Here is a 26245-nt window from a genome sequence, read left to right as displayed (position 1 = left end):
GCCTCCGCAGGGGTAAGGAGGGAGCCCGGCTGGGCTGGTGGGAGCCCGCGCTCGGGGGGCCAGAGCTGGACCCGCACCTTCCATCTCCTGGCAGCCCAAGGCGTATTTTGGGAAAAATAAAAAAATCAGCCTTTTCGCAAATGAAGCATTTTGCACTTAAACTCTCCCTACTTCTAGAAACTCCAGTCCCCGTCAGAGGACAGCGGCGGGTATTGGGAAGAACCAACAGCGCGGAGTTTTGCTGCAGCAAATTCAGGCACGCCTTCGCCCGGCGGCGCGGGGAAGGAGCGCGCGGATCCAGCACTGGAAGCGTGAAAGAACGAACAGCGTGAGACGGCATCACTGACCAAATGCCAGCAATTTACTTGCACATCTTTATGCTATTTGTATCGAGTCGTTAAAGAGTCCATCTAAACGGCAATACAGGAACTGGTCCTCCTCTGCCAGCTACCACAGAAGCTAAATTCAGTCAAATTAACGGCGGTCTGGGTAGGTCGGTCGGTCTGTCCCACCCGCGGGTGCTGGGCTCCGTGCAGCACTTTGGTGGCAAGAAACTCCAAGTATGGAATCACTTCTTTTTCCTGTTCAGGAGATGAGGTGCAGACACTTTCACTTTACCGGGAATATTTCTTGACAAATCGGTATCCTACAAAAACGTTAAAGATGAGAGATTGAACACAGCAGAAAAGCATTTACAAATATCTTCCTCACTCCTGCTCGCGCTTCCGAGTCGCTGGCAGGAGCTGCCATGCCCCTTTCCCCCAAAGAAAATAAGGCCGATGTCAGGCTTCTGCTCTGGCACCGCGTTTCATTAATGAAAAACTTTGTGGTTTTTTTTTTGCACAGCTTCCACACATTGGCTCCATTCGGATGGGCTGCCCGGGCCAGCACTTCCCTAGGCACCACCCGTTAGCTTCAAGGTCATTAACCATTAATTGTGGTTTTTCTAGCAGAGTGCCACAAAAAGTCAACGTTAAGTCCGCTGCTACTCAGTGTTTCTGATCAGTGAACTACTACAGGCCAACAAGCGCCTGTCCCAGAGCGGTCTGGGCTGCCCGATAAACGGGGATCACTGACCTGAAATGAGAAACAAACACCCGAGGACTGAAAAATCACAGCGGGCAGTGTGGGGGGAGCAAGGGGAGCGGGGTGCAAATGGCCGACGGAGCCACGGGAGAGGAGCGCGGCAAGGAAGCAGCCCTCTCCCCGGTGGCAGGTACCGGAGTGCACGGACCGACGGTGCCGATTTGAGAAGGAAATGGAGGAAACGGCAGGAGAGCAGACAAAAACTGCATGGGGGTGGGCTGAGACCTGCCTGAGCAGTGATGACACGTTCCCCCGGCCCGTGGTAAGCACCTTGCCACTGCAAGTGCCTGCTCCTTCCACACGCTGCCAGCGGGAGCGGGGATTTCCCCTCCCAAAGCTCGAAGACTTTTTTGGAAGATGGTGCTTTTGTCAGATAAGTTACTTTAGATCAAGAGAGACACAATACAGAAACCTAAGGCCCAATGAGGCTCAATTTCTAATGATTCTTCCCGGCCTAAGCAGTACGCCCTCCCCAGCAGCACTGAGAAACACAACACTGCTTTAAAAAAAAAAAAAAAAAAATCAATAGCACACTTGGTTTTGGAAGTATTTACCCCCAAAACGGCACTAGTGGACATTTTGCTGCTGCTGTTACATTCGTACAAGAGAAACTACGTAGAAAAATGAGTCACCTTCACGCTGCGGAACAGGTCTTTTTCTCTTGCGCTAGCTTCTTTGGATTGCATAAAATTATGCAAGGCAATCTTGGCAGCTGTAAAAACACAGGGAAGATTTAAACAGTGTGTAAAAACGTGCTGGCTTTAATAGAGCACTGAAGTGTTCAAGCGCTTCAATACAGTACCTTTTCCCTTCTTTTGGGTGCCTGGAGTGAGCTTGACTTTATACCTTTCAAAAGAAAAGGTTTCTGTAAGCAGCGGGCAGGCTGCCGCCAAACCCTTCCCACGGAAAGCGCTTGCAACTTACTTATAGTTGGTCATGGCCGTGTAGGGAGCACAGATGGGAACAGCGAAGAGCAGAATGTCCTCGGGGTGCGGCTGCCCCGTCAGGGAGTCCAGCAGCGCCTCGCCTTCCTGAACGGGCAAAGGAGCTTCGCTGTGAAAGCAGCCAGCGTCTCCCCAACCCCCGGCTTCCCCGGGGGCAGGGGCCGAAGGGGCTCCCCTTCCTGCTGAACTGCAACAGCGGCTGCAACCCTGCGGGTACTGCGTCGCGTGGCGGGGTTACCGAAACATACTGAATGTAGCTTCATCACTCACTGCGCCGGCACTGAATGACCAAGCCACGATTCATTACGGACCATCTTTGATTACTAAAAACATCCCATCATTCGGAACAGGATGGATTTAGTTTTCAGTGACCCAAACGGGACCCCCAAATCTAGTTACATCTTCACAGGGTCACCAAAAGCTTCCCCCTCCGGACAACCGTTACCCTCTTTCGTTAAAGAATTTAAAGACATCTACTTATTTCCAGCCTTGGGCAACACCCAGAGCCTGTAATTATAGAAAACTTTGAAGCAATTTTATATGTAAATAAACTTGTGAACTAAAGAGTAACTCTGCGTCGTGTTGTGCCATCCTCCAGCCCAGAGCCACCGGTACCGGCGGGTGCAAAGGCAAGGGACAAACTTCCGCTGAGCCAGCCCCTCGTTTCTACAGGGGATGTACACGAGAAGCAGGGCAGGAAGAAAAAAGAGGTTACTTTTTTTAAAAAAATGCAAGAAAGCTGGGTTTTAACAGTCAGGGGCAAGAAGGGGACTTTAACAGCAGAGCCCTCACACACAGCACGGCCCCGAAAGCCCGCACCTCTGCTCCTGCTCACAGGGAGCTGCAGCGGGGCCCGCCAGCTTCGAGCAGCAGTAACGCCTTCTCCTCAGCACTTATCAGAGTTTCAAAGATGAGCATTTACCTCAACTCCCGGCTGATCCTGGTCTTGCTCCTCCTGTACAAACAAAGGAGACATCAGAGCTGAAATGAGCACACGACTGTTTCTTTTCTCCCCCAGCCCCTGGAGAAAATAAATTCTTTCATCAGCAGTACACAGAAAGCCACGTTCTCACTGCAAAGAGAATTTAACTTATTTTAAAGCAAAGGTAAGAAGAGCGCTTTTATGCGGGTGAGGGGAGGAATATTTCTTTCAAAAGTCTTAATTTGCTTGGCACACGCCAAGCTGGGAGGAGAGAGCTGGGCTGTGGTTCAGAGATACTGACTCACAACAACAGATCGGGAGAGCGCTTGGTTACATTTTAGCTGCACCGAGCGGGAGGTAGTGACTTAACTGGATCCTCGGCAGCCTGGTGAGGCTCGGTGCTCCTCCGAGCTGGGAACGCAGCGTGCACATAGATTGCTGCAGGGTTTTTTTGCCGCTTCTTGAAACCAGCGTGCTCCCAGAGTCATGGCATTAGGCACAGCGTTCTCCACAGTGCCCCAAAACCAGCAAGAGCTGCTCAGCCTCCCTGGCAGAAGAGAGCTACACGGTGCCAGGAGAGCCACAGTAGAGGGTGAGAAGGGACGGATGCGTGGACGGGAGAGGAGAGGCGAGCGTGCTGCTCACCTTCTCATCCTGCTGCTCCTCCGGCGCTGGCTCCTGCGACTCGTGCAGCAGGACTCCTGCTGGGAGCGTCTCCTTGCCCCCTCCAGCACCACGACGCACAGGCTTGGGTTTCTGCTGTTGCTTCTTTGCTGGCTCTTCTTTCGTCTTCCCCTTTTTCCCTTTTTTCCCTTTCTCCTCCTTGTTTGACCCTGCAGACTGTGGTTACACGCAGAGGTGGTCAGAGCCAGCGACCCAAGCGACCGCGCCACAGCAAGAAGCAGAACCCCTCTCACTCACCCCCAGCAGCTTCATGATGAGCTCCCGGTCCTCCTCATCCTGGTCCTTGTACTTCTCCTTCATCTTCTTCATTTTACTCTGCAGAAGAAAACATTCCAACAGCCTTAGAAACAACGGATTTTGCAGAGTTTTGCATCCACGGACACCTAGATGCTGACCCCACACACACTTTCCTTCCAGGCCTCCTCTTTCAGAGCAGCTCACCAGTAACCAAGCAACTGCGGTTCCAGTCAGGAAACCACAGCGTGCTCAACGCTGACAGACCAGCACCATCGTCCTGAAACCGCCAAGAGCATCACCAAGAGTCTAAAACCACCAGGCAGCCACGGACATCTGACAGAAACCCGGTATTTCTGTCCACACTTCGCAGGGCAACGGCTCGACCCATGGGTAAACCTGGTCCCTGCTTACCTTCTGGCCCCGCTTGATGGGCTGAGGGGCCAGCACACCCTTAGCAGTGTTGGGAGCAGGGGGAGGCTGCGTCTCCGTCTCTTTCTGCTTCTCTTCAGGTGGCTCCAAGTTCTCAGAGTCGTTTTGCTGCTTCTTTTTCTTCATTTCTCTAAGGAGAACAATCACTTGACACACTGCCTCTTGCCGTGACATGAGAGGCTGCTGCTCTCCTGCCAGCATTACTACCCTGCTTCCCTGCCACGGGGGAACCCGAGGCACATGCACTGGAAATAACCCCTCCTCAGTAAAACCTCGAGCCCACAAGTACACAAGAAATTGTTTGTTCACATCAGCACTCCCAAAGAGTGGAGCAGCCGCCATCCCACATGCAGGAGCCACACTGGAAATGCAGGATGGACAATCGATGCGGAGCAGCCCAGGCTGGGAGGTGCAAGACACGCTCTGCACCCAGGCCCTGGAGGGGGAATGGGGAGGATGCATTCCCCTCACTGCAAACACAAAGAGGCTCTCACCTCCTCTCCTTGGCAGACAGATGCCTTCGCCCCTGGGACTTGCTGTCACTCTAAGAAGTGAAACGCAGTTAGAGCACACCATGTCCAGCAGCAGTTCACACTGCTCTTGGCCAAATATCTGAGCTGGGACCTTACCAAGTTGGGTTCTTCCTCTTTAGGGATGATTTTCTGCAGGGATCTGTGGGGAGAGCAAAATTGGGCTCATCAACAGATGCACAGCAGCTCAACCACGGACACATCACCACAGCCCAGACACTGGCTAACTTGGTTGCATCGCTTTCGGCTTTCTAGTTCTTGAAAATCCCAGCTTTGGTGAATGGAAAAGGGCAGCAATACCAGGATTCAGTTTACAAAACAAGTCTTCAGATCTCTGCCAGCTTGTCTCATGCACGCACACAAACAAGCAACAAAGGCAGCCTGGGCACAGCATGCGCTAAAGGAACCCCTGATGTTCAGCTTCCCATGCACGCAGCCCCGCTCAGCTGTGGTATTCCCTGCAGAGCTGTCTGCTTCCACCCACCCAGTCCCGTCTCCTCACACACTCTAAGGAACGCCATTTCCAGGGACAACAGGGAGATGAGCTCATCTCGCAGCCACGTGCAGAGCAGTAACTCAGCACCAGCTTGGCAGAGCAGAAATAACTCATGACTCAGTTTCTCAGGTCTGAGCAGCTCGGAAGAGAAAATGCGGGCAGCCGTCTCCTGAGGAGCAAAATCAGCACGTGATGGTCAAGGGATGCTTAGGCCGAAGTAGGGAATAGCAGCGATGAAAGAGCCAGACACCCCAATGTGCACGTGTGTGTACTTCAGGAGGGGGTACAAAGCAAGCAGCCCACAAAGAAGAGCCGTGCAGGGAAACGGCAGGGAATGGTACACAGTGTGGCAGTATTCCCGCAGTACAGGCTCGCTGCCCTGCACTCTGGCAGCCTGCAGAGCTGAGCGTCGAAAGAAATGATGGCAACTCATCACAGCCCTTGTCTCGGCAGCGTTTTAACAGTATGGAGATCCTCAGAAGTGCCCACGTAGGCGCGGCTGCTCCTTCACTTACCTTTGAGACTGAAGATGCGACAGGTCGATTGTTGTATCTGGGTAATTTACCTCTTCCTCTTTCACTTTGCTCTTTGACTCTGGATGTTCCACTTCATCTTCAGATTCTCCATCATCCTCTTCGGAGTCACCCTCCGCTGCAGGAGGTGTGTTTACCGTGCCCTGGTCGAGGTCAGCAACGCCCTCATCACGATTACTCTCAGACATGGCTTCCACATCCTCCGGTGCTTCCCGACACTCTGCTTTTTCCTCTTCGCTGCTGCTGTCTCCGCCTTCTGGGGCACACAGGTGAGGAAAACACAGTTCACGTTAGAAACGCCAGACTGACCCATAACGCAGTGCTGGGAACTAAATGCCAAACCCCAAACAGTCCCGTCTGTCAGCAGTGCACGCAGCAGCCCGGTCCCATCCGCTGTACCTAATAGCTCCACTTCTTCGGCCACCAGTTCACTGGCACTGCTGGAAACCGTTTCCAGATCCTCATCCTGTACTTTGATCTTCCTTTCTTCTCGGTGTCTCCAAACGCAGCTTTCATCCACCTAACAATAGAGGGGCCTTGACGTTAGGCCAGTACCAGCTCCAGTGATGTTCGCTAGCCCATGCAGAGAACACCCGACTCGGCTTTATTCTTTCCCCTTGAACACTTTTTGCCATTCAAAAGGCAAGAAAACTAAACCAGCACATTTAAACCCAAGTCTGACAACCTAGAAAGTACGGCTAGGCAGAAGACACACATAGCTGCACAACCAGCAGACTCCCTAAACATGCATATGCTTCACAGAGAGCTGGTGTAAAAACCTAGCAGAGGTAGTAAAGTTCACAGTGTCCGTTTTAAATGAAGACAGTGCAAAATGGGGAAAAATGGGAATGAAAGGAGAGTAATTTTAAGCAAGTAGCACTTTATGGGATTTGTCCCAGTGGGAAAAGAAGTAATTGGGAATATACAGATAAGCAAGAACCAGCAAATAAGCCTCCTACAGCTCAAACCAAATTACAAAAGCCAGCAGGAGCTGCATAGAGAAAGCAATACCTTAAACAAGAAGCTAAAGCCCATCATCAGATATGAAGGTGGAAGAAAATTCTTCTTCCCTGAAAAACAAAGGCAGATTCTCATGAGGAGGTTTAACAGCTCTGTTACATGATGTATTTTCAAAATTCATTTTTATTAGAGGCTTTAGGACAGCGAAAAATTACACTGGGGCTTGTTCTCTCCCTTGAATGGCAACAGAACAGGAGAAACTCAAAAGCAGCTTAACTGATGATCTTCTGCCCATTTCTGCCCTCAGCTAGAAATGCTGCTGCAGCCGCCTGATACTCAGTCTAAACCACTCAGAACAGATTTTCAGGAGAAGAGTGGAATCTGTCAGCTGCCACGGTGAGGGGGACAGCTCAGGCAGCTGCCACTGCAGGACAGCACAGCATCTTCAGACAAAACGCCTGAAGTCAAATTCACACTGTTCCTTTGTGCCTCACCTCGGATCATGAAGCTTCCAGTAGTGAGGTATTCTCCTGTAGGTGCAGTTTTAGAAACCTAAAAAAAAAAAATTAAAAAAAAAAAATCATGATTATATAAAGAGTATCTGTCATTGAAGGCCAGCGCCGTGCAATAACAGCACTAACAAAAGCAACATTCAAGCAAGCTGCATTTTTAACTTATGGGAACAGTTTGCAGAAGGACTCCATTTCCGAGGGGTTCTTCTGTCCTTTGCAGGGTATTTTCCTAAGAGATGTTTCAATTTAATCACACACTACCGGCACTGTTTTACAAGTCCTGGGTGAGTAACGGGGTTATTCAGGAAATAAGAACACTAAAGGCACTGCGACCTTCAGTTTAATGTTAATCTCTCCACCCTTCCACTTGAGTTGATTGGAAGCACAGCAAGACTGCACTTAATACACAAGCTAGAAGCCCAACTGAAAAAACAATGCAAACTTCATTTTCAATAAAAGTCCTTCCCCTCTGTCAGTAAGAAGCCAAGCCTGCAGCATTTCCTCTGTCACATGCACGTCACATCAGAGGCTACCCCTCCACCCCAGGCCCTGAGTGCGGCAGAGCCAGGGAGAACCCGCAAGGAACGGTATCGGAGAACCAAAGTTTGACCCGCCTCCATCAGTTTCCACACAGAGACATTTTGTCTGCAGTCGTACACCAGTTCCTTCAGACATTCTGTCTGCAAAGCTCATGCACGAGTGTCCTTACCTGGTTGTGGGAGACCCACCAAGCACTGGTGACAACACGGGCATCCCAGGCAGCACTGTAACACAAGGCCATCGTGCCTGCCTCCGTCAGGGTTCGCGGAGGGATCGGTTCACCTACAAAGTAACACCCAACACATCAGTGAATGCGATCCAGGCACAATAATTAAATTCTCCCATTTCCACACATGTCCTAATCCAGCGTGTGAGCCTTCCAGGGGCCCCGGGCAGAGACAACATGGCCTGGCTAAGCTTGAGGGCAGCACGGACAGAGCAGAAGCAGCGTCAGCAGCTGCTCTTCCCAGCTCCCCAACGGAGGCTGAACCCAGCTGTGCGACCGCTCCTTCCTCAGCTCAGCTCCACAGGGGAGCAGTAACTGTGCTCCTCCCAACACACGGCCAACTTCCACCACCTCCCAGGAGCGGGACGCGGGCAGAGTTTGCCCAGCTGGTCTCCCATGAGATCCATCCCACTGCATTAACACCTCTCTGCTGAGATCAGCACCCTCCATCAGCGCCCAAACTGCTTATGCCACCAACCAAAGCCTCAGCAGGGCTCCAGTCCCTGCGGCCACCAGCAAGCACTTCCACCACCGCCTCTGCCAGTGACTAACGCTTGTCTCTGTGAGCACATCCCCACTGCTTCTTCCTACCAGGAGCTCAACCGAGCTCAACGAGCAGCCAGTCATGGCTGGGAAGCAGCAGCAGTCAGCGACAACCTGATCTGGGAAGGACTGATGCCTCTCAGATCCTAAGGGAAACGTCTGCTGGAGCTGGGTACCACTGCAAGGGGGAAAGGTGGCTCGCCACGCTGGGCTCAGACACGCAACACAGAGACTGCCAGTTCACAGTGCCCCCGGGCTTCTACGAGTCCCTGCGTCAGCCCCACGCGAGGTACCTGACGGGTTCTTGATCACACAGCTTGTGGCTCCGTGGAGATCAGCATGCACGTATATGTCCCCTGGAAAAGAATTGACTCGAATCAGTCGCACACATGGTAACTACACAGATCACTCAAATAAAGATGAAGGTTTCTAACGTTAGCTGGAAACAGCTATTCTGACTGCAAGGAGCAGGGTGGGAAGAGGCTACAGAAGCCTTTTAGTCCACCCCAGTTGCTCCAGGGAGAATGAGCTCTTTTGCTCCTGAGGGGAGCCTGTCCAACCCACTCTTACCCCACAGTGCTGGAGGGTCCGGTCTCCTACAGCAGTCCCCCAGCACCCCACGGACAACACACACACAGTCTCTAGGACTCACCGTCACCAAAGTCCCCTTTTACCTAAGACTCAGCTTAAGAACAAACCAGACAGACCTTCCCGTGTCATTCTTTTACATTTACAAAACCAGAAGATAAGAGAGAAACTGATATACTCCACTTAACCAGACCCTCACCTGGTTTAAGATACCGCTTTACAATCAGCTCATTCTGCTGTTGATCTCTTCCAGCAATAATAAGGTAATTCTCAGAACTAATGAACCACAGGAACTTCTCAAACCTGCCAAATTACATCAATCCATTGTGTGAAAAACACCTGGAACTAACAGAACATTACAGAGGTATTTGTTATACCAAACTCTAAGAATTTGAGTCTCATCTAAGCGTGAGATTGAGCCTGAGAATGTGTGTTGGGAGTGGTGGGAGGCAAGGCAAAGGCAGATGGGCAGAGTGTGTTTGGCTGTGAAAGCGGTGTCAAGGGAAGGCAAGGACCAGCAACAGCTCTAAGCCCTTAGGCCTATCGTATGGGAGAAATGGCTTGGGTGTTGGCACTTTGGGAAGTGGTCTGTGCTAGGAGTGCGAGTGAGACTGAACCTGAGTATGTGTGTTTGGAGTGCTGGGCATCTACATCTTAGCATCTACTCCTTACAAAAGACACTGCAAATACTTTCACATCCATCCACACACCTGGGGCATAAAAACAAGGCACGGTATAAATACAACATCACTGCCAACGATATTTTGAGATGAAATGACAAGTACCATCACCACAAAGTCCAGCTGCCTCCTATTTATTTTTAATAATTCAGTTATTAGACTAGAAAAAGCTCTGGGGTTTTGTTTTGGTTTTTGTTCTTGCCTTTTTTTTTAAATCTGCTGTTACTGTTTCACAGAGCTGCCAGAAAGTAACAGTGAAATTCCCTATTTTTACTAAGCCCATATTCCTAGCTGTGTTAAAAGCAAAAAACTACAAGTCCATGTCCACTGAAATGAACTTCCCCGGGCAAAGGCACTAACAGGATCAGGCCAGCACCTTCAAGGAGCAACTGTAAGCAGACTCAGTACAAAGTGTAGTGCATAGAAATCGTAATTAGCTCCGCTTCTAAGCTAGTGAAAACTCAGCCCGACACAGTCGTTCTAAATTCGTGCCCATTCACAATACATTAGGTAATGATGATGAAACTGTACTTGCCAATAGACCTTTCTCGCTTTCTGGATGGTGGTAACCGTCTGAACTTCCCTCAGCGTCTGCTTCGTCTTCTTCTCGGCCGATTTAAATGCCTATTTAGACAGAAAGCATGATCGCAATCCGCCAGCACAGGAATCGCAAGACTGGTAACTGAACAGTAGGAAAGTTGGTAGGAACCGTCTCTGAACTTTTTCAGAGTGCAGGCTCCACATACTGCTATTCACAGGCCTGTGTTCCCCTCACGCACATGTAAGCTGTCCTAAAATCTTCATAAATCTCCGCCCTGGATAGCTGCCCCCTGTGAAGATTAGCAGCTCTTTGATCGTAAGGATTTCCACTGATTTTCCACTCCTGCCTCTGTAAGTACCGTCAGTTCCCACCTAGCACCTGTCTTACGTGTTCACAACGCTACTGGTGGAAACCAGATGATACAGCAGGGATCTGCAATCCTCTTGTTCGGCCAGCTTTTGGTCACAACAACCCCGTGCAACGCTGCAGCTTGGGGAAGAGTGGCCGGGAAGCTGCCTGGCCGAAAAGGACCTGGGGGTGTTGGTCGACAGCCGGCTGGACATGAGCCAGCAGTGTGCCCAGGTGGCCAAGAAGGCCAACAGCATCCTGGCTTGTGTCAGGAATAGTGTGGCCAGCAGGAGCAGGGCAGGGATCATCCCCCTGTACTGGGCACTGGGAAGGCTGCACCTGGAATGCTGTGTCCAGTTTTGGGCCCCTCAGCACAAGAAGGACATTGGGGTGCTGGAGCGTGTCCAGAGAAGGGCAGCGGAGCTGGGGAAGGGTCTGGAGCACAGGGCTGGTGGGGAGCGGCTGAGGGAGCTGGGGGTGTTCAGCCTGGAGAAGAGGAGGCTGAGGGGAGACCTCATCGCTCTCTGCAGCTCCTGGCAGGAGGGGGCAGGGAGGGGGGGTCGGGCTCTTCTCCCAAGTGACAAGCGATAGATGAGAGGAAATGGCCTCAAGCTGCGCCAGGGGAGGTTTAGGTTGGATATTAGGAGGAATTTCTTCACGGAAAGGGTGGTCAAGCACTGGACCAGGCTGCCCACAGAGGTGGTGGAGTCCCCATCCCTGGAGGGGTTCAAGGAGCGGGTGGACGTGGCACTCTGGGACATGGTTTAGTCTAGTCTAGCCTTAATTGGTTTGGTGTGGACTTGGTGTTGGGTTAGTGGTTGGACTGGATGATCTTAAAAGTCTTTTCCAACCTAAACCATTCTATGATTCTATGGTTGTTTTTACCTTTCATGTCTCATTAAGACTACCTAGACCGAGTTAGGATTTTCCACTGATCAGTGACAGAGATTTTGCTTTTAAGTATCTTCCAAAAACAAAGAAAAAAAATACCTTTTCTGCAGCTTCTACCGTCTTCTGGGTTTTCTTAGCTGCATGTCTTTTGTGATCGTAGTACCTGCGAAACACAAGTTCGTTTGCATCTGAAATCCCAGCAGATTCACTCATTTTTAGAATGTACTTATTACAGTCCTCTACGTTTGCCATTAGCATTAGCATTCAGTTTTGTGATTTTTTTTTTTTTTTTTTTAGCCTAGATCTTCAGCCTAAGTCTTCACCTGAGAAAAGCAGCCAGATGAAGTCACTCCCCTCCTCAGACAGAGCACGGTGTTTGGGTTAATGTGTGGCAAAAGCAGCCATTTTGTTCCACATGTCACTGTGCAGAATGGTACTCAAAATTAATATAATGTGACAGCTAGAGACTAGCTGCTATGCAACAGTGAGAAACTGGGTTTGGACCAAGAAAACGCACATCCTAGAGCTCAGGGCAAGCTATGCATTTCAATTTCTAACTTTTATTTTTAACAAGATATATGCAGAGCCCTTCCTATGATGTTATTACTAACAACTGCAAGCATACAGAAACTTCTACTACCAAAGCACAGGTTTACTGTAAACCTTACTTTTTGGCATTGGCGTATGCAGACAAACTGAGATCAACATCAACTAATGACGGTTTGTTTTTCTGAGGTTTCTTCAACTGTTTGTTTTTATTTTTTTTCTTTTTTCCCTTTGGTTCTTCCTTTTCTTCTTTCTCTAAATCAGCATCCTCCTCCTCCTCCTCTTCTTCTTCAGATAACACATATGGGTTCCTAAAAACACATGACATCATACAATTAAGATAAGAGAACTGGTTATTTTTTACCCTTAGTGCAATGCACCCTTACTTCTATTCTCTCATGAAGACTGGAAATGGCCTAAGAAACCCTTAAACCATTTTCACTGTGCAGCTGCAGGGAGGCCCCAGGATGCCTTACATGCAAGCCTGTTCATGTCTTGGAGTCAGCCAAAGTTTGGGGAGAAAAAAGAAAACAAAAACAGAAGATAAAGAGCCCAAATTTTCCAATCCAAGGAAGTGACATTTTCTAAGGCAATTTCTTCTATCAGAAGACACACATCCATGCTGTCAACCCAGAGAAAAGTCTAGACTTAAAATGAAGGACAGTTCCGAAGATCTACTTGCATAAAAGAAAAGAAACACAAGATATTCTATGCATGACTGCCCCATGAAAAGAGAACAGTTACATCACCGCCCTGACTCACTGAACAGGGCAGCAATGTGCTGGTTTAAAACCTCAAAAAATCTCTGCTCCACTGTTTTCAAAGAGGTATGCTGAGCACACACTAGCTGGATTTATATTTGCTTCTCAGCAGGATGTTAAATCCTGCTCGATACAGCTGTACTGTCTCTGTAGCAAAAGGTGGTGGAGCAGCATAAAATAATGTTTTTCATAAAGGAAAAAATATCTCCATAGTCCTGTACTAAGGATGCACAGTTGGTGGACTGACTGAGCGGTTTGATCGGCGAAGTGATCACTACTCACTACTAAAACAGACGGAGAAGAAAGACTGATGACACAGTTGCCAACACAGAACTCACTCCTGAAAACAAGTTTATTCTATACACTAACATTCCTGAAAATGAGGTAATGAAAAATTCATAAATTAACTTTGCCACATTACAGCTTTCATACCAAAAGTTCTAGCTATAAAAAAAGAAATTCTCACTTTTTTATCTCTAGCATCCCGATACAGTGTCAGATAAGGCTTTTAAAGACACTCCAAACATCACCTCACTGCCAGTTCTATCATCAGGACTTCTACAAGAACCAGCATCAAAACTTGCAGCTCACAGCAGCTGCAATGTTGAAGCATCAGCCTTTCACTGGACTGCCATTAGCAGTCAGCAGCACTGGAAGGGGCAGGATCTCACGTGAATTTCAGATCGAAGAAGAGTAAATCGGAGAGTTAACTGCTGACTGACTGGAGCTTTGGACCTATACTGCTTTAGGACACCTTCCAATGGTTTAGAATAAGTCACACAGACTCTAAAAACACTAAAACAAAAGCTATCACAGTAACCAAATCACTATTGTTTTTGAAAGCAAAAAAGAAGGCATCCCTCTTTGCTCACGGAACTATGTTCTCTTCACACTGCTGTAAAAAAAACTGAACAATTGCATGCACAAGCTAAAAAAATACCTGTCTCCTATGCAGCTCACACAGTCTGTCCTACCTGCATTTGGTACAGGTGATCTGCGATGTACTTACCTCAGCAGCATTGTGATATGATTCGTCTGAAGCTTTAATTCTTTGATTGCACTTGCAACGGGGTCTCCCTGCGCTTGAGCTTCTTTAACGATCGCTCCGATCTCTGTCCAGTCTATCTGGTTGGCTAACGCACTACGGACCACCTGGATGGCTCGGTCGACGATCTCCAAGTTCATTTCTATCAGCTCTCCTTTTATCTTATCAGCTTCCTTAAGGAAAGAAAAAAGTGTATACCCATCGAAGCTAAACACACACTCAGCAATGGTTTTAAAAAAATAAAAGTAGTAATTAATATTGAGGTGAAATCCAAGAATAGCACTGAAGCAATCACATAGGATGACGGCCAGCCTGACTCCTGCAAGCAGAGCAGCACAAGGAAATTTTGGCAAGAGAAGTACAAAGCACTCATAAGGGAGCAGAGCCCCACTGGGCAGGCCTAGGCTGCGTGAGGGGCTGCAGGGTACTCAGTGACAACGGAAGGCTTCACTTTGGGATCTAACGCTGACCGTAGCAATGCAGACCAGCAGGTACAACTCTTCAAGAAACATTACGTATCTTCTTAGTTAAAAAAAAAAAAAAAAATCTCAGCCTTACCTGAGCTTGCTGAAGAGCTTCTAGTCTGTGCTCATGATCCCTACGGACATTTTCAAGTTTTTTCAATGCTTGTTTTTCCTTTCAAAAATGAAAAAGATGGAAAAATATATATACAAATATCATCTTATCACCTAATCACTGCAAGACATTCAATAGAGCATTCCAGCACAGAAAAATACAGCAGTGTAAGAGATGCAATCTCCAAAATATTGTTGTTAATGCTATTACTTGTATACCAAGCAGAACCAACTGCTACGTGATACATCTTGAAATCCACTCCCTGACCACCACTGACTCAGCATTTCCATAGCAAAAATAAGGAATGACACCTCCCTCACCCCAGGCTACAAGAACCAAATGAAGCATTTGAAGCTCAGAAAGCCACCTCAGCTGACCCACTCCTAGATGAGAGCGTACCTGCTGCAATGCTTTCAGATCAATTTTCTGTCCCTCTAGCTTGGAGTAGAACTCGTCTGCTGCCTGCAAGAGAAAATCAGTTTTAAGAATCTCCAAGTTGCACTAACTCATACCAGCAACAAGCAGGGAAAGGAGGTTCCGCTCAAGAGAGGTGGCTGCAAAGCACTAAAAGAGGAGAGATGCTAAAACAGGGTTCAGTAACTTCCTCCACTTGACCTTCACGAGATGAATTCAGCAAGACACTCAAGGGTATGTCTCACTGCAAACCAGGGGCTATGCACAAGTAAATAAGCAGCCAAACTGTGGCCCATGTTTTTTGCTAAGAAATGATGAAAAGGAAGCTGCTGTTGGACACAGTGTGCTCTTCAGATTAAATGATTGCAATCATAGAATCGTGGAGTGGTTTGGGTGGGAAGGGACCTTTAGAGGCCACCCAGCCCAACCCCTGCAGCGAGCAGGGACATCTCCAACCAGAGCAGGGTGCTCAGAGCCCCGTCCAACCTGACCGGGAATGTTTCCAGGGATGGGGCATCGACCACCTCTCTGGGCAACCTGTGCCAGTGCCTCACCACCCTCGGTGTAAAAAATCCCTTCCTTATATCCAGAATATGGATGATGATAGAGCCATCTGCCCTGAATTCCTGCTGCTTCAATAGGTCAGTTAAAAAAAAAAAAAAAAAAGACAAAAAAAACCTATAAAGTATGCCTAAGAACTGCTCCTGGTGTTCCAGTTGCCAGACACTGTGCTTAAAAGAAAAGGAAAGTTTTAGGCTGCTTAGATCACCAGTGCTGTGAAGGAGATGACAGAAATTCAGCCAAGAAGCAGGGTAGGAAAGTGAAATATGGGAATTCTGGAGATCAAGGTCAGGAACAACACACAGTTAGTGACTTCAGATGTTAATGAGTCAAGGACCAGGAAGGACAACACTCAAGGAAATACTAAATCAGGTGCCTGAAGCTTTCAAAATAGTAACCGGAAAAGTATAAACATGATGACTGTGACGACTGTTTGCCCCCAGCGATAACTCAGCATCTGAACTCTCCACTAACAAAACGTTTGACCAGGACCGGTAACAGCCACCTTCCTTACAGGTTCAATGCACACCGCCATTTGGTGCCACATGCCATATTGCAGCTGCAGGATCTGAGTTAATAAAGACAACACTGCTCAGCAGTAGCCTAAAGGCCCTGTTTTAGTTGGCCTTTTCTGCATAAAACATTTATCCATAAAATTAATCATCTCTTCCAAGGTCTATGTTTTCATGAACAAGTTCTGCACTGTATTTTAATTACTCTTTTTAGCATCAGTCAATTAAAGCACTTAAGTACAGTATCAGCAAAAGCACTGTACCTTATTGAATGAGTCAAATTCCAAGTACGGACATTTTGAATGTTGAGAAAACAAGAAAGGATGAAATTCCTCATATCTGTAAAATACACATTTGACATTATCACCTGAAAACTAATTTATGTGATGCAGACTAGTAGAAAAAGAAATAAATACTTCAAATATTTACGTGTAGATATCTTCTGCTGGTTTATCTGGTTCCAGACTTGGCTTTTTCTCCCTTTTCTGGATAATATAACCCTAAAAGAATACATAAATATGTCATCAGCATTTGTCTTTGAAAAGGATCCCCCTTATCTTGGCAAGGCAGCAAGTTTTAGGTGCTAACTGACTGATCAGCATGAGACAGTAATTCATTCTAGCATTGTGGCAGAAGCAATGTGATTGACTGAGCAAAGCTCTGACCGCTTGCTTGGCTTGACTCCAGCTTATTCCAGAAAAAAAAGTGACCTTCTCTGACAAACCTCGGGACTATCTTACAGCTTATCACACAAACGCATGGTTTACATGCAGAACAGTGTGACCCGCTAGTAAAGCACGAGTGCAATTCTCATAGGACCTGCAAAATCTGCTTGTAAATTATTTAACTGCTGCACATCCAGTGCAAGGAAGCAATTTTTATTCCCCATCACCACCTGGAGCCCAAGCTCACAGAATAAAATCTGTAGCTGGTAACACCAGGAACAAGCACGTGCTGAACAATACCTGCCTACCAGTTTAATTCTGCAATTCCTGCGTAACTGGTAACTGAGTTGCCCAACTGAGACCCACCTTTCCACTGAAGTTGTCAGTTAGTGTCATATATTCTTCTGCTTTCTCTAAAGCAGTAAGCACTTTTTCAATATTTTCTAAAGAAAGAGGGGGGAGGAGAGGAATATTTTAAAATACCTAGAACAGAAAAATATTTTTATATAAACATAGCACAAAAGCAAATCAACAAAAGACCCAGGCAACTGCTCTTCCTATTCAGTGCCTGAAGCAACCTGTCCAACCTAACCATGTTAAGTAGGATTCTAGCATGTGTCAAAAATAAAGTTGCAGAAATCCTTCACCCCTGGTGCTTCACTACAGCAATTACTGTTCATTTTAAACAGGAGCCTTAGTACACATTTTACATTTGGTGAATCTTTAATTAAAAAAAAAATCTATATAGGTACTTCTAAGACATAATTATTCAAGTATCATGAAAAAAAAAGACCACACAAATGCTAGCACTTCATAAAAATAAAACTGCAGAGGCAAAACATAAATCAGTAGCTGTGAGAAGTTATTTGCTTGTTACAAAGCTGATTTATTAATGCAATAGGAAGTAACAAATCCTTTTGATTTATGGCAAATATAAAGCACACAAGAAAAATAAGACAACAGAAAAATCTATTCTGACTTTACTACCAAATTCATAATTTCCTAATAAATACTTCGATGTTAACTCTCTTATACAGTATTCCTGTAAAATATCCCTTCACATAGCCAGAGTTCACCTGACGTTTAAGGTAGTATCTCATTATTAAATTATTTAGACTACAGGACGAGTCTGATGTTTTAATTCCCATACATGCACAATTCAAGAGTTTTAACGTGAACAAGGTTGGTCGCCAACCTAAAAACATTACAGTATACAACCATATGGTGAGAACTACAGGTTTAAGAATTACTCATCTTTTTTGAAAAAAAATACTACATAGACATAAAAATTACCATATATGTAGTACAGCCTTTAAAACACTATTTCCTACATACCTTTACTTTCCATATGCTGATCTATTTTGACATAACCAGAAAACCCAGCTTCTATAAGGCAATGCTCAATGAGCGTGGCTCCATAAGCTGTTAAAAAAAAAGAAAAGAAAAAGAAGAATCACCTGTAGAAAACATTCACAATGGAATTCATATTCACATTAGATTGGATATTAGGAAAAATTTCTTCATGGAAAGGGTGGTCAAGCATTGGAACAGGCTGCCCAGAGAGGTGGTGGAGTCCCCATCCCTGGAGGGGTTCAAAAAACGGGCAGACGTGGCACTTTGGGACATGGTTTAGTGGGCACGGGGGTGTTGGGTTGATGGTTGGGCTGATGATCTTAGAGCTCCTTTCCAACCTTAGTGATTCCTGGTTTTACTTTCATTAAAAAATAAGCCAGCCACCAAGCCAGGAAACATGAAATTAATTATTCCTCTGCCCTTAATTGGTTTAGTGGTGGACTTGGCAGTGTTAGGTTAATTGGTTGGACTGGATGATCTTCAAGGTCTTTTCCAACCTAAACGATTCTATGATTAAAATCATGAGAAGTGTTTCAACAAGCTATGGCCATGAAACTAGTCAATCCTTAGAGAGGCTGGGGAGAGCGAGGGAGCTGCAGTCCCAAATTCAGGAGGCAGAGCCCAGAGAGCGCTGGTGATCAGGACTCCGTGGTGGCCCTCACAAAAATGCTCACGGGCTGGGCAGAGCAGCTGGGTCTCAAGCTCATGGCTGATGAGTTCTTACAAACTTAAGGATGCTTAGGTTCATCTGGAACTGGGAAAGGTCTAGGATAGAGTGAGGATATACAGGAAGGATGGGCTTCACGTTGGCCACAACAGAATGAAACCTTTGCATTTAAAAGGGGGTAGGAAAGTTTCTGAACTGAAGAGTGTAGGAAACTCAACAAAGGTGGGAAACCGCCTGGCTTGGTATAAGGTATTACAAAAGGTGAAGCCATACAAACTCTGTAGCTTCAAATAAAGCACTAGGAAAAAGCTGGCAAAGCCAACTGTGAAACATGAGTGACAAAAGAAACAGATGCAACCCCATTTGAACAGGGTGCAGAGAAGGAGCAAATGAAAACAGATCTGTAAGCTCCTACAAAGATGCTTAAAGGCTAAGAAACAAGAGGGGGCCATGGAAAACCAGGTTTAACTAAAAACGCTGAGAACAAGCAAAGCAGAAACATGGAGGAAGGAAGACAACCACTGGGACAGTGCAGCATCAAGCTTAGCATGATGTAGGTGACCTCAGAGTAGGCGAACAGGTTGTTGGGAGTCCAAACAAATTAACAAGGTAACCAGCACAATCCCATGGGAATGAAAACCCAGGCCTACATCTGGGAAATGAGATATTAGGGCTACAGTACGAACTGCCTGAGCAGAGCTGCTGGTCACCCTAATGTGCCAAGAGACTGTGAAAGCAGGACACAGAACAGATAAATCAGGTTTCAGTCATCCCAGCCTAGTTGGACAGATGTCATGTCATGGTACAAGTCTGATGCTAAAATTTACCCGGATGCACGCTAGCACAACAAAAGCCCAAAAAATCTCCCACAGGCATTTGCAGCTGAAGAGGGAAGATGACATAAAGCAAGGAAGCTTCTTAGAAGGAAATTAAGACAATCAATAAAAGGCAATGTAGACAATGTCTGCAAACAGCCGGCAGGCTATTTAAAGATGCTGTTTTGGAGGTTCAGAACAAATGCATATCACTTATTAAACAGTGTTTCAGAAAAATCCAAGGAAGGCTGCCATGACTAAACATCGGGTTAAGAGAAACTGTCGAAAGCAAAAAGTTAGCTGTAGCTGTGTCCCTTGTGGAAAATGGGAGACCAAACTCTGGCAGGGGAGTGTAAAACAGCAACACTGGCCAAAAGTAATCTTGAGAAAATAAAAAATAAAAAAACCACAAAAAAACATCAAGATTAATAATAAAGCCTTTTCCAGATATATCATAAGCAGGAAGCCTGCTAGGATCAGTAGGTTCAAGAAACGATCAAGGTGCAAAAGGAACACTCAGATACGACAAGAGCAGGAAACTTAAATTAATGTCTTGAGTTTCATTCACAGCGCAGGGGCACAGGGAAGCTCTTGCTGGAACGTTTCTCTGCAGGCAGTATGTCAGAAAATCTGCCTCAAATCCAGTTGTCAGAAGAGGTGATGGATCCAAAACAAGCAGCAGTAAATCCTCAGGATCATGCAGTACTCAGCCAGGTGTTTAAAAGAACTCAAGGACGGAGATGCCAAACTGTTAACTCTAGCTTGCAATGTCTCTCTTGCCTTAGCAGCAGAGCACAAGGAGGTTAATGCACTGGCAATATGAAAAAGGGACTAGAAAACGATCAACTCTTTTTAGCCTAAAGACTAAAACTAGCAGGGTGCTTTGCACTAGATTCAGAAGAGCCAGCAGTTTTGCATTTTGCATCATAACTCTACAAGACAGTCAAAAAAGCACAAAGACAAGGGAGGTCAAATAGGTGTGGTCTACTTGGGTTTCCAGAAAGCATTTAGCGAAGCTCACCCCAAAGCTCTCAGAGAAAACAAGCTGCCACTGGATAACAGGATAGCCCCTGTCTGGATTAGAAAGTGGCTAGGAAACAGGGAAGAGGTATAAGTTGTCAGCTTGGAGGGAGGGGAGGAAAGCTGAGCTCTGCAGGGACCTACTCTAGGGCTGCCCTGATCAACATACACCTCACTGACCCGGGAAGGGGGAACAAAGGGCAAGGGGCAAAGCCTACTGATGAAACAATTCATCCAAGCAACAAAGACAACAGCCCGCTGTGAAGAACTGGAGAAGGAGCAATAGCGAGCGATTAGATAAAGAACTGACACATAAACTCACTGTAAAACAATACAAAATGATCTACATGAGGAAAGACTATCCTACTTACACATATGCCCAACTGATTGTTTCTATTTGGGAGCAAGACCTAACAACAGATGGTGCTGTGGAAACATAAGCTCAATTGTCAGCTAACACAAAAGAGTCAAGCTGTGTGTTGGGCATTATTAGGAAAGGAATAGTGAACAGAACAAGGGAAATCATGCCACAGTATAAATCCCTGGTGTGCTTCCACTGTGCACGTTATGTATGCTTTTACTTACCCCGTTTCAAAACAGGTTGAGCTGGACTGGAAAATGCAGAGAAGGGCAACAAGGGTCATCACAGGCTTGGAACAGATTCTGTACAAGGAAAGACTACATAGGCTATGCAGTAGGCTGGTCAGCCTAGAAATGTCTGAGACTTATAAAATGAGCGGTGCGGAGTTGATAAACAGGCAGCAACTGTTCACCTGCTCTTCAAATCCAATACTAGGGCACCAAGTAAAACCGGTGAGATGAGTTTCAGAACAAAAAAAGGAGGTGACTTTTCATGTGACATGGAAGCAAGTGGAACTCCTCACCACAAAAAACACCATGGATGCCAGAAGTTCATACAAGTTCAAAAAGAGATTTGGTAAATACATGGAAGGGAAATCCAACCCAAGCTGTTAAATACCAAGATGCCTGCTGATCGGTCATGGGAAGTCTCTAAAATGTAACACTGCTGGGATTGAGAGACTCTTCCAGGAAAGGATCAGTGTGCCTGTTAGGGCTGCAGGCTGATGACAGCGCTGGTGGCCAGGCGCTGGCCCGAGGTTAAGCTAGCTGCACAGGATGTGAGGAACGACAGGACACGACATGAGATACTGCCGGACACAACCGTTACCAGTGTGAGAAGTGGCAAAAATTAGAGAAGCAGCAGGAGGGATGGCCGGGTTTCACACATGGTTAAGGAGGAGTGGGATGAGAAACAGCCAAACTCACATGGTAACTGAAGGGAAGAATTGTGGACCTTTTAGAGAGCGGGGCCCTGCCAGGCCAGCTGTGCCTGGGTAATCAGATCAGTAACACTACTTAAGGCCAAGGTTACCGAAAGAATGGTATCAGAAATACCAAATTTGGGTATGGATATAGCAAAACTGGGACCAACAGGGGAAAGTAATTAGCAGTGGGTTGTTTATTTAGGAGGAGACCAGGGTGGAGAAAGAGAAGGACAAGGGCGGTGAAAAAGAGAATCAAGAAATGGGGAAAGTAATACTTAGGTCTGCAAATCACGTGATTTGAGCTGTTCAGGGGCACCTGCCACGCAGTCCTCTGCTTGATCAACATCGCCAAATCAGGAGAATAAACAAAACTTGTTCTGACCATGTCACACAAGTCAAATTTGCTTCTGTGGTCAGGAAAACCGGGGCAGAGGGTGCTTTGCCTGGCTACCAGAGATCACCCAGATGGCCATATCAAGCATCCTGGTACTACCACATCGGTACTCGCTCCAGGACTGGCAGCACTGGCACACTCCAATCACTTCCTAACAACACCCTTGCGCTGACTGTAACATACATCTCCTGTTTGGTACCGCTAAAGACAAGACACTGGACAAAATGCATCAAGCCGGAGCTCCGACAGAGCTACTCTCGGGCCCTCATCACAGCAAGGCTCATCTCTTTGCGCAGCTGGCTTGGAATCAAAAAAATCTACTCTGTTTTCAAAGGCTTAGGGTTTTTGTTGTTTTTCAAACATAAGTAATAGCAGAGTGTCATGAACAACATGCAAAAAAAAGACTGCTCGAAGCTGTTCAAATTTTCAGCATCGTCATAATGGGTATTGACCCCATTTCATTTTCTAATTAAACACAATTACTTACGAAGATGCGGGTTAAGAAAGAACAATGGGTTTTAAGACTGCATTGCATTGCTTAGAAGCTACAAAACACTTTCAGTTTTAAAAAAAGAAGCACGAAATGGCCTATAATTTGCGAAAAGACTACCCAAAGACACGCTACCTTTCACAGTTCCAAGTAATTTGGGTTTATTCCAATACATATGCCACCTAAAAGCAATTACCTTTCCACAGTTGGCAGAGGTGCAGGTGCTTTTGCACTGTTGACCGGGTATCGTTCCCGAACCGCAAACCTGATATCATCCGCTTCATCCGTGCGAAACCTCAAAATGTTTAAAATGACGTATTCGTGGTCTGTCAGGACAATGTTACCCTGCGAGCACACCACAGGGGACCATCAGCAAAGGCCATACTCCCGTGCTTGCTTACAGAGGACACGCTCGGAGCTTGGCACTCACCTTGTCGTACAGCTCAATGATCAGGTGATAAGCTGCTTCATCGCTTCCAAACTGGAAGTCCACAATTCTGTCTATACCCAGCTGTTTTACACTGACAAGCCTTCTGGTCTTTAAATGCTTACGGCACTGTCAATAACGGAGAAAACGTCTGTAAGGCGATGCAGACAGAGCCGCTTGTGATGTTTTATACTGAAATACAGTCTTAGCTATAGATCCCTCCTGTGACACTGATCACTTCTTAATACAAATACCATAAGGGTAAAAATGCCCATCTTGGTAATACTGAGACAAGACAGCTCTTAGCAAAATAATACCTTGATATTTATAGGTAATATAATTGTTCCACACTCTTAACGTTAAGCCATTTTTGCCATTAAAAACTGCTATTTGTTTAGCTCATCAAGTGCACAGCTAGTTAAAATTCAAAGGGTTTATTTTACAAAGACAACCAGGATTATCCCTGCATCCACATACGACGTGGAAAGCCACCCTGGTGAATCTTTGCTGAGTCATTTCAACGAGGCCGCATCCAGAGCTGGTGTGACCCGTGTGAGTCAGCACTCGGGTTCCATCCCTGCCCATCTACCTGCAGGAACGCAGCCTAGCAGCGTGCAGCGAGATCCGAAGCCTTGAAGTCCAGCAGACTGAACGGCAGGACTCTATTAACATAGGGTGCTGCGTCCAGGGCCTAAAAATTTGGACAATCCAACTGGAAGGACAAGGACTTTGCTGGAGTAAAATTCCAAAAGGTCTCGGTGGCCCAGAAAATGTTGCGCAGCTTAATATTTTTAAGGTTTTAATAAACATAAATTTAAATTTTCATTGTTTCAGGTACTGAACATCAACGGTGTGACCCCAAGTCCACATTTGCTCTTCTTGCCTTCAGTCACCCGCTTGATCAGGATCCACCAAGCAAGTCCTCTTGCTATTTTCTTCTGTCTCAAATCCTTCCACTATTTTCTTCTGTCTCCAAGGACAGAACATGAACGTAGCCTTCTGATATGCAGCCATCTTATTAAAAAGAAACTGGAGGTTAGTTTACCTTCATTGCAAAGCTAGACGGCATCATGTTTTTTGGCCACTCGAACTCCGTCGTGTGAATGCGTATACCAGATTCGAGCAGCAGCGTGGCCTTGCAGTCCGGTCTGTTAACAAAATGAAGGCTCACCACTGGGCACATCAGCAGCCACCTCTTACCACACACCAGTTTGTGCTGGAATGAGACCAAAGCACCACAAACCAGCGGCACACTATCGACAGAAAACACTGTTGCCAAAACCGGTAAAGCCCATAGTGCTGCAGCCAGGCTGACAGCGAAAGGACATCCATGTTTTAAGTTTATGGATAATTTGGCCAAGCAAAATGCTTGGCAAGCAATGGAGTTAAAAATTCTCCAATGCAACTGGAGGCAAGGACATGACACGAGCCCTGCCTCCCATCTGGCCCCGGCGCCAGTATCGCTTACTAAGTGTTGCTCTTCATTCCTCCAGCTCCTCTCTTCCCTCCCCACAAAAAGAAACAATGACAATTGTGTGGTTTTACGCTAACACCTTTGGCCTTTTGCATATTTTCTGCAGCATTTCACGCTTCGTATGCTATCTCCCAAGATCTTCCTGGGTAAAAATGACTGTCTTTTATCAAAGAATAGGATTTCACTGAAAACTAGTCAGAAAAGCCACACGCCTGTCAAGAGAAATTACGAAAAAATCTAGTTCTCATATGTACAGTAACAGCATAAAGAAATTTAAAGAAGTTCTTACTTTTGAAGGCGAATAAGATACGTCTTATTATCCACATCATAAACATTGTTTACTCTCATTCCCAATAAGCTGTCAAAAAGAAAAAGAGATGCTTTTGGACAATCCGATACACAAACGACACAAGGGGCTGAAAAAATCCCAGTGATAGTTAAAATACACAGAAATACAAGTTATGATAAATTACCAAGCAGCAACCAAAAGAGGCAGCAGAGGAAGATTAACGGAATGAGCTGGAAGCCGAACAAGCAAAAGATGCAAGAAATTGCTATGAATGGATAAAACGCAAAAAAGCTATGAACAGGTCGAAGCAAGAACAGCCACTGCGGACACCCCAGCTGCAACCAGACAGCTTCTGGATCTCCAGCACAGGATGGAGGCCGGGCTGCCAGCTCCTGCAAGCACTCCTCTTTGTGGCAGGGATGCAAAATTTACCAGTTATGCCGGAGCACTTTGCTCCGCCGGGTTAATTTCTGCGTGGCTTGGGGAGCCCTTTGGCAGCACAGGGCACTAAGCATTCCCAATACAAGCACAGAAGTGGCTTGGGGCGGGTGGGACAGTCTCGTCATCATTCCCAGTACAAGCACAGAAATGGCTTGGGGGGGGAAACACGGTCTCGTCATCATTCCCAGTACACAGAAATGGCTTGGGGGGGGGGAAACACGGTCTCGTCATCATTCCCAGTACACAGAAATGGCTTGGGGGGGGGGGGGGGGAAACACGGTCTCATCATCATTTTGCTCAACGTGGGGCTGAAATGCAGACTGCCCTGGACACCAGAAGGGTATGAGAGCTCCATGGGGTATGGATGTGAGCAGCATCAGGGCTTCGCAGCTGGACAGAAGAAGGGGTGACAGCCCGCAGGGCCTTCCCCACACGAAGAGGAAAGGGAGAGCGCTCCAGGAGAGGCTGGGGGCAAGGGGAGGCCACGACGGGGGGAGCGAGGGCTCCAGGCCCTCCCTGAAAGGGGAGGCAGAGAGGCCTCGGCGCTCTGTAGCAGGGAGCCGTGCCGGGACTGGCGCTGCCCCACGGAGCTGCGGCGGCTGGCAGAGAGGAGCAGCCCGGCTCGCAGCAAAGCGTGGGGGCAGAGCCGCCCCGCACAGCCCCGGCGGGGGCAGCCGGGCCGGGCCCCCGCTGAGGGGAGAGAGGCGCTACCGAGCGGGCCGGGCCCCGCTGCCCGGGGTGGCAGCGGGGGGAGCGGTACCTCTGCCGAAGCTCGGCGAGCGCGGCGCGGATATCGACGGTGCTGAAGCGGGACTTCAT

At 47.0% G+C, this 26245-nt stretch overlaps 2 protein-coding genes across 2 annotated transcripts in view; one reads left to right on the top strand and one right to left on the bottom strand.

The window, feature by feature from the left end:
* Window positions 1-26245, top strand: part of KLHDC2 (kelch domain containing 2) — a 125639-nt gene that overhangs the window by 15365 nt on the left and 84029 nt on the right. The gene's annotated exons all lie outside the window — the stretch shown is intronic.
* Window positions 344-26245, bottom strand: NEMF (nuclear export mediator factor). The gene is made up of 33 exons (XM_075713070.1): window positions 26187-26245; window positions 24986-25054; window positions 24268-24370; window positions 23226-23351; window positions 22992-23140; window positions 22793-22806; window positions 18106-18192; window positions 17137-17213; window positions 16535-16605; window positions 16369-16444; window positions 15018-15080; window positions 14601-14678; window positions 14007-14215; window positions 12359-12547; window positions 11790-11853; window positions 10446-10534; window positions 9430-9533; window positions 8936-8998; window positions 8043-8155; window positions 7316-7373; window positions 6873-6931; window positions 6261-6381; window positions 5844-6117; window positions 4932-4974; window positions 4797-4846; window positions 4285-4432; window positions 3874-3951; window positions 3598-3792; window positions 2953-2985; window positions 2011-2117; window positions 1889-1932; window positions 1719-1798; window positions 344-646 (listed from the first exon to the last, which is right to left on the bottom strand). Exons 1-33 carry the CDS (start codon window positions 26243-26245, stop codon window positions 569-571), a joined length of 3171 nt encoding a protein of 1056 aa, XP_075569185.1. The 3' UTR covers window positions 344-568.

This window comes from Pelecanus crispus, chromosome 6 (assembly GCF_030463565.1).
Source record: "Pelecanus crispus isolate bPelCri1 chromosome 6, bPelCri1.pri, whole genome shotgun sequence".
In the NCBI taxonomy this organism is placed as follows: Eukaryota; Metazoa; Chordata; class Aves; order Pelecaniformes; family Pelecanidae; genus Pelecanus; species Pelecanus crispus.
Note: the sequence above shows the minus strand (reverse complement) of the source record. Positions and strands in the feature narration are given on the sequence as shown.

Excerpts from the sequence above, each read along its gene's own strand:
- NEMF (XM_075713070.1), bottom strand. The coding sequence starts at position 26,245 with ATGAAGTCCCGCTTCAGCACCGTCGATATCCGCGCCGCGCTCGCCGAG. Across the intron at positions 14,216-14,600 it reads AAGCTCTTCAGCAAGCTCAG|GAAGCTGATAAGATAAAAGG; the intron begins GTAAGGCTGAGA and ends TCTTTCCTTAAG. Across the intron at positions 647-1,718 it reads ACCTGTTCCGCAGCGTGAAG|GATACCGATTTGTCAAGAAA; the intron begins GTGACTCATTTT and ends ACGTTTTTGTAG.